This window comes from Haliotis rufescens, unplaced genomic scaffold (genome assembly GCF_023055435.1).
Source record: "Haliotis rufescens isolate VD_foot unplaced genomic scaffold, xgHalRufe1.0.p SCAF_7, whole genome shotgun sequence".
NCBI classification, from domain to species: Eukaryota; Metazoa; Mollusca; class Gastropoda; order Lepetellida; family Haliotidae; genus Haliotis; species Haliotis rufescens.
This window is the reverse complement of record NW_025964361.1, coordinates 46842424-46856958: the sequence shown is the minus strand read 5'-3', so window position 1 is coordinate 46856958 and position 14535 is coordinate 46842424. Positions and strand designations below refer to the sequence as shown.

The window sequence follows — 14535 nt, the reverse complement described above, 5'->3', positions numbered from 1 at the left end:
TGGGGATTTATAGTGGGGATTCCGGGTGGGGATTCCGAGTGGGGATTCCGGGTGGGGATTTATAGTAGGGATTCCGGGTGGGGATTCCGAGTGGGGATTCCGGGTGGGGATTCTGGGTGGGGATTCTGGGTGGGGATACTGGGTTGAATTGATCCCCAGCAAGCTATGCTGGTCGTAAGAGGAGACCAACTGGATCGGGTGGTCATGCTCGATGGTTGATGGCAAGTACATTGTACAACTATGGTGTGGATTGTAATTCACAATATCAATCACTGGATTCTCTGGTCTAGATTCGGTTATGTAGAGGCCGCAGTCATATGGCTGGAATATTGCTGAGCACGGCATTAAACCACAAACAAAGAGTGTCTTACATTGCAAGGTAGATAGACATTTGTGATGTTAGGTTTTAGAGTCCTGCTGTCTTCATCCAACTCCTCAATAACACGAGCATGTTCTTGACTATACACATACATGTCTTCATGGCAAATATGCAAAAATAATCGATATGCATCTGGAATGTTTGCACTAACTTTGCATTGCCTGATGCTAGTCTCAAGAAATGCAGCTTCAGATTAAAAATTCCTGAAAACTACTTCAAAATAAATAAAACTAACATGAGCTGCTGACTGAGAAATTAATGCTCCAGCATTCATGAAATATCGTATTTGACGTAATAAGTGCCCAGTGTGCATTCAAAATTAGAAATAGGGGGCTCTTATCAGAATATTATTTTGGTGAAAAAACACAGAGTTGAAAGATAAATTTCGTGGTTTATGCTGACAGCCTGAAATATTTACATACGACAGATATATTTTTCCAGAATTTAAATGCCCATAATTAAGGGTGAATATAACACACGAGTGAGTATTATACACAAATAAATGAGTCTTTTGCACATTGACCAATCGGGGTGCTAATTGGGATTGTTCACTAGCCAATATATTAGCAAATATCGCTGTGGGCGCTTATTAGAGCGGGGCACTTATTACATCGAATACAGTAATAGCTTACTTTATGTTGTCTAAGTTCACATTGTTGCTGTTAGCAGCAGCATAAACAATACCTCAAATCTTAGTTTATTAAAGTTATTACAGATTCTGTGGGGGACCAGTGCTGTGTGGTTCCATGTCAGGTTCAAAGCATATTTATAGTCATTGGTTTCTGCAAAAGTAAAAACTAAAGGGCAGGAAAAGTGGGAATTACAATTTGAAACTTCAGTTGGAACAATATCTGTCATAAAATATTCAGTACATCACAGGATGTAAAACTTGGTTGGTTTCAATACAAAATTACCTCAGGAATTCATACCTATTTTTTTCTGTATATACTTAATTATGTTCAAAATGATCTGCTGGTCCTTGTCACAATGAAAAGGAAACAATTACTCACTTGTTTTGGGAATGTGATGTAATAAAACTATTTTGGGATGAAGTGCAGTGTGGACCAGTGCTTTCATGTTTATAATAGGACATTTTGTGAAGAATTGATACTTTTTGGAGTTGAAGAGAACATAAAAATGGTTAAAGTGTTCAATTTACTTTTACTTATTGCAGAATTCTATATTTATAGATGCAAATTCCAAAATACAAGACCTTATTTCATGTTTATTAAAAGGAATTTATCTCACAATATTATATTGAAAAAGATATTGCTTTCAAGACAGGTAATCAGCAGAAATTCTTTGGAGCTTGGATGCATGTGTCATTAACGTTTTGAAAATAAGGAGCAGCTTTCATTTTAATTTTAGTTTTATGCTTAAGACTTTAATAACAAAACATCACACTTACCGGTATTACACAAAGGATATTTGAAAATCCATTTAAAAGATCATCAGTATATTATTAGATTTTTTAGGGTCAAAATCGTAACACATTTGAACACATTGAACAATGTAGTACTTTTGTTTATTAAAGTACAATATGGCTGATAACGCAGCCATATTGATTTTATGCAGTGTCTGAAAAGGTAGGATTTGTATGTAAGATATCAGGTAAACAGTTTCCAAGATTACGGTAGTCAATGTTGTCCTGCTTACTCTCAGATAATGTAGAGAACCCATTATGCATTCACAGTCCATGTTGAAAGGATATACTGAAAACAAAGTCATGTTTCCCTGTAGGGGTTAGACAGTAATATTAGTCAGGGGGTAGAAAAGGTTTTCAGCAACCAAAGACGACTATGCTTGTTGTAAGAGGCGACTAACAGGATCGGGTGGTCAGGCTCGCTGACTTGGTTGATGCATGTCATCCTATCCCAAATGCGTTAATTTAGGCTCATACTATCAATCACTGGATTGTCTGGTCCAGACTCGATTATTTACAGACCGCCTTCATATGGCTGGAATATTGCTGAGTGTGATGTTAAACAACAAACAAATAAACAATCAAAGTTATATTAGTGGAAAACTTGTAGAATGTACCATTTTACATGTTGTAAGCATCAAATCTCTCCAAACAAATCACAAGATTTCATAAACTAAATAATGTTGACACATCTATTATATATTTTCTGCACATGCAAGTCTATAATTGCAATTGTTAAAAAACAGTTATTTAAAACTCATTCCAAAATTCAATTTGTTGAATTCCATTCCTAAATACTATGACACATATATATGTACTATAGTCATTTTTTTGTTCACTTGATTATAGTGTATGTAGATATTTGCTGTACTAACTAGGCAGGAATGTTGACATGAATAATGTGTTTTTGCAAGAAATCCATGCCCAGTTGGAAAGTTTACAGCCCAAAGTCAGTAGCCCTAGTACAGGTAGGTATTAGTCGGGCAGTGCATGACCCCTCGGTGCCTCTGGGGTGGGGCTGAGGGGACAGGCAGACCCCCACTGCCCCTGGGGGTGGGCGAGAGCATGTGCTTTGACACACTGAAGCAGGCATGTTTTCTACTCTGCCTTCTAGTTCACTACCTTTCCATAATTCCTCTAAAACCTTTCTACTGGGAATATAACAGTTTTGAGGTGAATATAAGAATATTAAAAAACAATAACTCAAACACGCAGAAACTAATAGTATACAATTGTATAGTGTATATATATAGTTTGTGTTGTAATTTGTACAAAGTGTTGTTTTGTTAGTGTATCTGATTATGATCACTATTTCCAAAAATATTTTTTGATCATCATACTCATGTAAAAAAATAAGGGAACACTTCAAACACCTCGATAAATATCTTCTACAGTGTTCAGTAAAATAATGTTTGTTTGTTGCAACAGACGTCAGTGAGGATTGGACTGTATTGCCAATCTCCGACTTCTTTTATATTCAGAATTAAACACTATAAGTGTGGAAGGTAATTTAAGGTACCGACGTTTACTACAATATCTGAAAAACTATTGGACCTACTCCAGTCAAAGTTGGTATGAGATTATTAAACAGTCATACATAACTGGATATTACATTTAAAGACAATCAGTGCATGAATAAAAAATCTGTCTATTTAGCTATCACTATATTTCATCAACAACCAGACCTGTTCGTCACGGGTGGAACGAGCATTCATTGTAACAGCCATCTGCATAATGCTACCCCTGCGTCACAGGGCCATATGACACAGTTGAACCAATCAACTCAACTCGAAAGGGTGCACGGGAATCACGCACGTTGAGACACCCAACGCTAACACCGTATTCGTGCGTGAGTGCGTGATTCCCCCATACCAACTTTGACTGGAGTAGGTCCAATAGTTTTTCAGATATTGTAGTAAACGTCGGTACCTTAAATTACCTTCCAGACTATAAACTCCCTTCTCAATGTTCCCTTATTTCTTTTCATCAGTATATACAGGATTTCCTTTTTTGATTTGTGTGTGAGATTTAAGAGGAATTATGGTTATTTAGATATTGTAGAAGTTTCACTCCCTCGTATCTCTATATATCTTTCCTAGTATGTTCACAATATATGTGTGAATTTCCAATATTAACACAGGCGTCTACAATCCTCTCTCAGTGGTGGAAATACAGTCAGTCTGTGAAGCTGAAACGATTGTAACTCCTCAACTTTTAAAAGTAATACTGTGTCAATACTAACCATGGTAACCAACTTTTTTCTGGATATTTAGCTGTTTTCTGTTGTTATTTTCAACAGTTCAGCACAGAATTGACTAGGATATCTGACATGTCTCCAACACTGGGTACATCTTGATTCCAAGTATCTTTCTTTGGGCATAATATTTACTTTCTGTTATATAAAACAAAGAGTGTTTTTTTAAAACCCAGCTTCTTTAGCTACATAATTTGTATTGTTTAACTTGATATTATGTAGTGTGGCGATGGAGTCCTCAAAACCTGATCTGAATATGTTGCCATGTGTATAGTGGTGCTAAAGCTTAGCCCTTCAATCTTGTCCTATTGCGTGCCATTTTTTTTGCGGTGAAAACATATGGGTTTTTTTCAATGAAATGCACAAATAGTGTTTGATTAGTTTTTTAATTATAGTTTCACTTTACAACGGTGAAGGATTGTTTCACAATCTGATCATCGTGATCATAGATGTTTCCTAACTGCTTCTCTGTAACCTAGGAAACATGGTGCAGGTGACGCTTTGTTGTCACGATCAGAAATAAAGTAGCTTTATGAAGAAATCTTAGAAACCAAATCGTCAGGAATCTGCACCGCTCCCCATATATTTTGATGCTGTCACATTTAAGCACAAACTGCTTCTGTGTTAATCCTGCTTGTTCTGCTTCAAGAGCTGATAATGCTCTTTACCTACGTTGCCATATTTCCCTGTTGGAAATTCCAGTAAGCAAGTCTTAACCCCTGTCTTGGTCGAAAGATATGACTTGATTTGAACTGATAGCAAAACAAACATTATGTGACTGTCCATGTATGGTGTATCTCTGGTCTCTGTTTATTCATATATGTCACAAGAAATAGTCACGTTCAAGGTCGCTGAGTGCAGCCACAATACTGTGGCAGGGATTTGCTGGAGACAAATAGCATTGGGACATTTACCTGAGTTATGAACTCTTGATAGGACACTCGTCCAAATCTCTACCAAATTTGAAAACTATGTGTGGGATATGGAAGCCCAACTCATGAACTGATCTGAAACTATACTCTAGTAAGCCCAATTCATTAAGCCCAACTCATGAACCGATTTGAAACTCTACTCTGGTAAGCCCAACTCATAAACCGAACAGTGTCACATTGAATAGTGTCACATAGCGTCACATTGAATAACGTCACATAGTGTCACACTGAATAATGTCACATAGTGTCACATTGAATAATGTCACATATTGTGACACTGAATAATGTCACATAGCGTCACATTGAATAACGTCACATAGTGTCACACTGAATAATGTCACATAGCGTCACATTGAATAACGTCACATAGTGTCACACTGAATAATGTCACATAGTGTCACATTGAATAATGTCACATAGTGTCACATTGAATAATGTCACATAGCGTCACACTGAATAATGTCACATAGCATCACACTGAATGTCACATAGTGTCACATAGCGTCACATTGAATAATGTCATATAGCGTCACACTGAATAATGTCACAGTGTCACAAAGTGTCACATTGCATCACATTGAATAATGTCACAAGTATCACACTGAATAATGTCACATAGTGTCATATTGAATAATGTCACAAGTGTCACACTGAATAATGTCACATAGTGTCACACTGAATTATGTCACATAGTGTCACACTGAATAATGTCACAGTGTCACATTGAATAATGTCACATAAGGTGTCACATTCAATAATGTCACATTAGCTGTCACATTCAATAATGTCACACTAGGTTTCACATTCTCTTATGTCACACAAAGTTTCACATTCATGTCACATTTCATGTGAAATTTGGCATCAATGCAATAATCTCTCTTTCAATAATGTCATAAATATTGCCTAAATACATCAATGTCATAATGCATACAGCATGGTAATTAGTTTGGCTTCATTTGGACATGAATGTTTTGGGGTATATTTTCTTTGCTTCATTAGGGCTTTTCACTTTGATTAAATCCTGTTTCATATCGTGATGATTGCATGCTTTTGTATGTAGAACCATTTATCTCTACTTGTTGCTGTGGAGACCTTGAGAACATAACAGATGGAACATCACTTCCTTTTGTGTTCATGTAATGTTCACATGTTCATGACATGTTCATGATGTGTTCATGACATGTTTGTGACATGTTCATGACGTATTGATAATGTGTTCATGACATGTTTGTGACATGTTCATGATGTATTGATGATGTGTTCATGACATGTTCATGATGTGTTGATGATGTGTTCATGACATGTTTGTGACATGTTGATGACGTGTTGATAATGTGTTCATGACATGTTCGTGACATGTTTGTGACATGTTCATGGCATGTTTGTGACATGTTCATGTGTTCATGATGTGTTCATCAATACCTTTTAATCTCTCAGAAAACTGTCTAGTCATAAGGAGTGTTCAAAAGTAGTCCACTAGTCTGAGAGTAGTAAATCAACTGAATTTTCTTGTGGACTACCACTTTGGTGCCCGTGAAAATACGGGTTAGAATAGATCTGGATTTTCTGGTCCAGACTTGATTATGTACTGACCGCCGTCAAAAAGCTGGAATATTGCTGAGAGTGGTGTTAAACAAACAAACAAACAAAACCACCCCGGCAATCATGCAGATCATTTTTGTCTTTCCAACCATGATAACAGGCCCTGTCGTCTGAGGTGTCACAATTCACTGTGCAGTGTTGCATCCTTTGGGCATGCCAGAAACCTAGGATCGTGGGTTCACTCTGATTATGTTTCTAGGGTTGTCAGCACCACACCTGTGTCCGGCTCCTCCATACACGGCAACTTGCCAAATCCTGGCTACAGTTTGACGTGTGTGGAGTGCCCGTAAATGTATCATACGAACCCGGGTAAATAGATAGACTGAAATGTACCCTGGTACAAGACTAGGGGACCATGGTCAGGAATAACTCCATCAGCCAAAGTAATATTGTTGTCTTTGTTAGTATAGTAAAGGGTCATGTCACCCTTACTTTATCTTAGATTTGCAACAGTCATAGCCGTACAATTGTTTGTGGATGGGGCCCTCTTCTGCAAAAATGTGTCCCCCACCGGGATATTGCTGGAATATTTCTAAAAGCGGCGTTAAACCATACTCACTCACTCACTCTGCAAAAATGTGTCCCCTGCCGTGATATTGCTGGAATATTGCTAAAAGGGGCATTAAACCATACTCACTCACTCACTCTGCAAAAATGTGTCCCCCGCCATGATATTGCTGGAATATTGCTAAAAGCGGCATTAAACCATACTCACTCACTCACTCTGCAAAAATGATCTCAGCTCTTCAGCTGTCATAAGCGTTGGCTGTACCCAAACTTCCTCTAGTCATAGCACACTGATCAAGCCAGGAACCATACTCACTGAAGCATTTTGTACTCTGATTGTCATATCTTATAAAACAAAGATGTTCGATAGTCATGGTGCTTTGCATCAGTGTTGAAACATTCTGATGTCAGTGTCAGTTTTGAGAGATTCCGATGTCAGTGTTGAAACATTCTGAAGTCAATGTTGAAACATTCTGATGTCAGCATTGAAACATTCTAAAGTCAGTGTTGAAACATTCTGATGTCAGTGTTGAAACAGTCTGATGTCAGCATTGAAACATTCTAAAGTCAGTGTTGAAACATTCTAAAGTCAGTGTTGAAACATTCTGATGTCAGTGTTGAAACAGTCTGATGTCAGCATTGAAACATTCTAAAGTCAGTGTTGAAACATTCTGAAGTCAGTGTTGAAACAGTCTGATGTCAGCGTGGAAACATTCTGAAGTCAGTGTTGAAACATTCCGATGTCAGTGTTGAAACATGCTGAAATCAGTGTTGAAACAGTCTGATGTCAGTGTTGAAACAGTCTGATGTCAGTGTTGAAACAGTCTGATGTCAGCGTTGAAACATTCTGAAGTCAGTGTTGAAACATTCTGAAGTCAGTGTTGAAACATTTTGATGTCAGTGCTGAAACATTCTGATGTCAGTGTTGAAATATTCTGGTCAGTGTTGAAACAGTCTGATGTCAGTGTTGAAACATTCTGATGTCAGCGTTGAAACATTCTGAAGTCAGTGTTGAAACATTCTGAAGTCAGTGTTGAAACATTCTGAAGTCAGTGTTGAAACATTTTGATGTCAGTGCTGAAACATGCTGAAGTCAGCGTTTAAACATGCTGAAGTCAGTGTTGAAACATTCCGATGTCAGTGTTGAAACATTCTGATGTCAGTGTTGAAACAGTCTGATGTCACTGTTGAAACATCCTGAAGTCAGTGTTGAAACATGTTGAAGTCAGTGTTGAAACATTCTGATGTCAGTGTTGAAACATGCTGAAGTCAGTGTTGAAACGTGCTGAAGTCAGTGTTGAAACATTCTAAAGTCAGTGTTGAAACAGTCTGATGTCAGCGTGGAAACATTCCGATGTCAGTGTTGAAACATCCTGAAGTCAGTGTTGAAACATTCTGAAGTCAGTGTTGAAACATTCTGATGTCAGTGTTGAAACATTCTAAAGTCAGTGTTGAAACAGTCTGATGTCAGCGTGGAAACATTCTGAAGTCAGTGTTGAAACATTCTGATGTCAGTGTTGAAACATGTTGATGTCAGCATTGAAACAGTCTGATGTCAGTGTTGAAACATTCTGAAGTCAGTGTTGAAACATGCTGAAGTCAGTGTTGAAACATGCTGAAGTCAGTGTTGAAACATTCTGATGTCAGTGTTGGAACATTCTAATGTCAGTGTTGAAACAGTCTGATGTCAGCGTGGAAACATTCTGAAGTCAGTGTTGAAACATTCTGAAGTCAGTGTTGAAACATGCTGAAGTCAGTGTTGAAACATTCCGATGTCAGTGTTGAAACATTCTGAAGTCAGTGTTGAAACATGCTGAAGTCAGTGTTGAAACATTCTGAAGTCAGTGTTGAAACAGGCTGATGACAGTGTTGAAACATTCTGAAGTCAGTGTTGAAACATTCTGATGTCAGTGTTGAAACAGTCTGATGTCAGTGTTGAAACATTCAGAAGTCAGTGTTCAAACAGTCTGATGTCAGTGTTGAAACATTCTGATGTTAGTGTTGAAACATTCTGAAGTCAGCGTTGAAACATTCTGAAGTCAGTGTTGAAACATTCTGAAGTCAGCGTTGAAACATTTTGAAGTCAGTGTTGAAACATTCTGAAGTCAGTGTTGAAACATTCTGAAGTCATGATGATGATGAAGAAGCTGCAGGATGGGAAATAATGTTTTTTTAACTGTTGTGGTTTCAAGTTTTGTTGCTGATTTGTTTTACAACTTTTTCTTATAACTGTTTCTCTGGTTGTGCAGTGAGTCCAGTAAATGATGAAGGTATCTATGTCACTTCTGTTGGTATCTGATAGTCTGTTGTGACTCTTGTGTAACGGAGAACACTCTCAAAATACTGAATTGATATGTCAGTAATAATTTTGATACACAGATAAAAGATAGCTTTCAAAGATATGTAAATATTATTTTTTGAAAGTATTCTGTAAATACATTATTTGCATTGCTAATTTTCAAATTTTCTTTGATATTGTTATCATTTAGATCTGACGTCCAAAACCATCATTGGAACCCGTTTTTGCAAATATTTTCAATCGAGAATATATTAAGTGTATTCTACAAAGTATTTGAGAGTGTTTGGTAGTTTTCTTAGAAACACAGATCACTTTGTGGAAAGACAAGCACTTGCTATTGTTTTGGTTGTCTAGTGCCAGGGTAGTACACCTTTTCCTCTGTGTAGCACATCAATCAAGCAATCAATCAATCAATCCATCAATCAATCCATCCATCAATCAATCGATCGATCGATCGATCGATCAATACATACATAACATGTATTTGCCTTGCTGTATATTTTTATCCGTTGTATAAGGGTTTTATTTAACACCTTGGTGAAAGATATACTACTTAACAACAATAAGGGCCACATGATTTCTTCATATCATGTCATGCCTTGACAGATTATAGTTACCGTGTATCGCTGTGTATAAGGCGAGTTTTTCGTACCTAGAATGAGGGGGCTAAGAAGGAGGGTCGTCTTATACACAGATTCGAAGATCTCACATTTTCCAGTTGTTTCACTTTCAGCTTCCACTGGCGATGTCAACCGGCGTTTGATAGCCAGCCCAGCATTTGACAATAAAACTTCGCATTTCGTCCGAAATAACTGTTCCAATAACTATTTCCAAACATCATTCCAGGTCGCTTTATACATGGAGTATAGGATTTGGGGTCGATTTTGAAGGCGTGTATAGGGGGGTCATCTTATACATGGGGTCGCTTTATACACAGCGATATACGGTATATGAAACAATCAGATGATCCTCATTTTGAGTAGAAGATATTAACTAATATCAGCTGCAATTCAGTTTCTTTTCGTATTAAACCTCGATGAACTTCTGGCCCACTATCTCCCACTATCTCCCACCACTGTATTGAAATGTTGAATTCATACCATGTGCCAGTGTTTTCTTAATGGATTAATGCAACTGATCGTTTGGTGTACTTATGTATTCGACGTAATAAGCGCCCAGGGCGCTCTCAAAATTAGAAATATGGGGCTCTTATTAGAATATTATTTTGGTGGAAAAAACAGAGTTGAAAGATACATTTCGTGGTTTATGCTGACGGCTTGACTGTTTATATACGACACATATATTTTTCCAGAATTTAATTGCCCATAATTAAGGGTGCATGTAACACACGAGTGTGTATTATAGACGAATAAATATGTCTTACGTACATTGATCAATCGGAAGGGGTGCTAATTGTTCACTTGCCAATATATTAGCAAATATCGCCGTGGGCGCTTATTAGAGCGGGGCGCTTATTACGTCGAATACAGTATTACAAAGGGGTTTGTTTATTGCGGTGTGTTCCTGAGTCTCACCCAATCCAAGCATTGTCAAGTCTGGCTGTTTGGGAAACTCAAGTTTTCTTTCAAGTGATCTTTGTTTGTACAAATATGTAATTAATAACTTCAATATTCATGTAACAAAAACGTTTAAAGGATTCCTCGTAGCAGGGAAGTTTGAGAGAAGTTTGGAAACACAAACCAAGGGCGTTGTTTAGTAAAATAAACAATCAAAAACATTTATTTATAAGGCTTTTTGTGTGTGATATTTTCTTCATAATTGCCTTGAGGAAATCTTTAAATTTGTTTACAGTTTTCTGAATATATTCCCATTAACTTTGTTTTTGATGTTTCTTGATTCAGAGGTAGTCTTTAGCAAAGACGTAGTTTTTACAAATGACCTAAAATGGAAATGTGGTAAGAAATTTTGGAACTTTACTATTCATTTAACTGTTTAAATAGTTCACAAATTCAAATTCCTATGAAACCAAGTTGAAAGAGGATACAATGATTTGGACACCTCGTCATTGTAACGCCACAGTTGTTTTCCTCGCACCTTCTCTGAGTCAGAGTCAGCTCAATGTTCAAAATTACGTGGGGTGGTCAGGTAGCCTAGTGGTTAAAGTGTTCGCTGGTCATGCCAAAGAACCGGGTTTGAGTCCCGACATGGGTACAATGTGTGAAGCCAATTTCTGATGTCCCCTGTAGTGATATTGCTGGAATATTGCTAAAAGTGGTGTAAAACCATACTCACTCACTCACTCACTCACTCACTCACTCACTCACTCAAAATTGAGTGGGTCCTTGATCCATAAGCTTTTCTTCAAAAGTGGAGTGAGTGAATGAGTTTGGTTTAACGCCACTTTTAACAGTATTCCAGTTATATCGCGGCGTGTCAGCTTAATGTGGGAGGAAAGCCCGAAGTGATGCAGGTCTCAGACGTTTACCACCTCGTTGAAACCCACGGGTACCTAGAAACATAATCGGGGCGAACCGGGATTCGCACCCACAATCATAGGTTTCTGGCGTGCCCAAGGGACGCAACTCTGCACAGCGAACCGCGGCGCCTTAGACGACTGGGCCATCAGTTCCCCGCTACTATAGTGGAACCACTTAGATTTTAACTTTTAACTTTAGGGCAATGACAATGAATCTTTGACTTCCATTATTCATTTCGAACACTGCAACCATTTTCCTACCTGACCGGGGATCTGCCAAGTTCAAGTTTCGACTCTGTTTGAGCTGATGTTTTCGAAAAGTCTGTTGTTCCCCGAAGAACTTCTAAAGACTACCTTTGATGGTAACAGCATGTATTCTATGCATGTGACTGACCTTTGCCTGTTTGTTTCCGCTAACAACGAAGTGGGCAGTCGTAGTGTCAATAGTAGCGTGTCCACGAGTCCTACCTCCTCCTGCAATGAAGATCTTGGTACAGTACTCTTCCTTCAACACCACTTCCTTCGTGTCTCACATTACACACACCCAACAAGCTGACATTGATAGGCCACACTTTTGAACTTTATTATTCACAAATATTTGCTAAGAAGTTAGCTTGGGTATTGTTTGAAATAAAAATAAATATGTCCAGCTCAATATTTATTTTATTTGGCATTAAGGTGTTTTATTTTGGTTGGATTAATAAGTAAACGCTGAATCTGTTTGAAATGCAAGATGTTTATTATTTTGATAGTTGTGTTATTTACTTCTGTAAGAGAGTTTTGTTCTCTTTCTTAGGTGTAGTAGCCAGGAAATACGATTTAAAACGTTGGATTAAGTGTCATTCAAAATGTTATTTGTATATTTTCATTTTTCTAATCCATCAAAGATAGTGTTCGGGCATATAGAACTAAATTTAAGCTCTTTTGATTTATTTTTCTGATTCTGGGTTTATCAAGTTTATGATAGTCGTGGATGTGTTCTTATGAGTGACCGGGGTAGAATGTTTCCCCATTACACAATATATTGCAGGTCGTAAGAGGCTCTTTCCCTTGACCATGAGTAATTTAGAACACTGACATGAATCCCCAGTTTCCATAGTAACAAGTAGACACGTTTCATGCCCTCCATGTTTCATCTAAAGACACCCCATCCCCATCCCCCCCCCATACACCCCCTCCCCCAGTGCCATGCCCTCTACCAATCATACTCATGTGTTTTGCAGGACTGTTCTGCTTGTGTTGTAATCTGTCAAAACGTGATGTAACTGACAGTGACAATGAAAGACAAGGACCGTATGTTGTTTGATTGGAATAGTTCAGTAAGCAAGCTGCTATTCTTTTCTTTACATTTTTTGTATGATTGGATCTGAATTTTTTCGTTCGTCGTTCATAAAACAATAACTTGAATAATTCCTTCTCTGAACAAGGACTAACATACATATTAATAATGATTTTACAGTCTAATGTTAACAGTTGTAATTTTCATGATCTGCATTTATATATTCGATTTTAAATGTAAATATGTGTCTTTGCTAATTACCTAATTATCATATACTTTTATAAATACATTCAGTAGAATCATATTGTTCATTATTTAAGTTATTAACATAGCTGTAACTGTGTTTAAAGTAGTTAAATATGTATTTCTTTTTAAAAAATGTTTCTGCTGCTTGTTTTTCTTCTTTTTGTAGTGTTTTGTGTGTAGAATATATAGAATTAAACATCCACTCTCTTAATTGCTTTTGTTGAAGAACATTGCTTTAGCTGATGCTTGCCAATTTTAAATCTCATTAAACTGAATTTGGAGTTATCTTGTTTGGTATGAGTTATGAATGTATGTACCAGTCTGCTGTACTTGTCATAAACAACGACTGAATGGAGATTGGTTGTCAATATGGTTCAGCACAAAGTCCATCACAGGCTCTCTCTCCTGTCTCTCCACAAAGTCCATCACACGCCCTCTCTCCTGTCTCTCCACAAAGTCCACCACACGCCCTCTCTCCTGTCTCTCCACAAAGTCCATCACACACACACACACCCCTCTCTCTTATCTCTACACAGTCCATCACACACCCCACTCTGCTGTCTCTCTACAAAGTCCATCACACACCCCACTCTGCTGTCTCTGTACACAGTCCATCACACGCCCTCTCTCCTGTCTCTCTACACAGTCCATCACTCACCCCTCTCTCCTGTCTCTCTACAAAGTCCATCACTCACTCCTCTCTCCCGTCTCTCTACACAGTCCATCACACACCCCTCTCTCCTGTCTCTCTACACAGTCCATCACTCACCCCTCTCTCCTGTCTCTCTACACAGTCCATCACACACCCCTCTCTCCTGTCTCTCTACACAGTCCATCACACGCCCTCTCTCCTGTCTCTCTACACAGTCCATCACACACCCCTCTCTCCTGTCTCTCTACACAGTCCATCACTCACCCCACTCTCCTGTCTCTCTACACAGTCCATCACACACCCCTCTCTCCTGTCTCTCTACACAGTCCATCACTCACCCCTCTCTCCTGTCTCTGTACACAGTCCATCACTCACCCCTCTCTCCTGTCTCTCTACACAGTCCATCACTGACACCTCTCTCCTGTCTCTCTACAATGTCCATCATGCACCCCTCTCTCCTATCTCTGTACACAGTCCATCACTCACCCCTCTCTCCTGTCTCTCCACAAAGTCCATCATGCACCC

At 38.3% G+C, this 14535-nt stretch overlaps 1 protein-coding gene across 17 annotated transcripts in view; it reads left to right on the top strand.

The window, feature by feature from the left end:
• Nucleotides 1-14535, top strand: part of LOC124143677 (probable phosphorylase b kinase regulatory subunit alpha) — a 91392-nt gene that overhangs the window by 54098 nt on the left and 22759 nt on the right. For 8 of the 17 annotated variants that reach the window (XR_007218986.1, XM_046512708.2, XM_046512705.2 and 5 more), the window contains exons 20-22: nt 2717-2770; nt 9347-9367; nt 12259-12324. The exons of 2 other annotated variants lie outside the window; for them this stretch is intronic. Coding sequence is in view for 14 of the 15 variants with exons in the window: in XM_046512708.2 (XP_046368664.1) it covers nt 2717-2770; nt 9347-9367; nt 12259-12324 (141 nt within the window). In the remaining variant the exon portion in view is untranslated. The remainder of the gene's footprint in view (nt 1-2716; nt 2771-9346; nt 9368-12258; nt 12325-14535) is intronic. 7 more of the 17 variants (XM_046512712.2, XM_046512709.2, XM_046512710.2 and 4 more) reach the window with 6 other exon arrangements.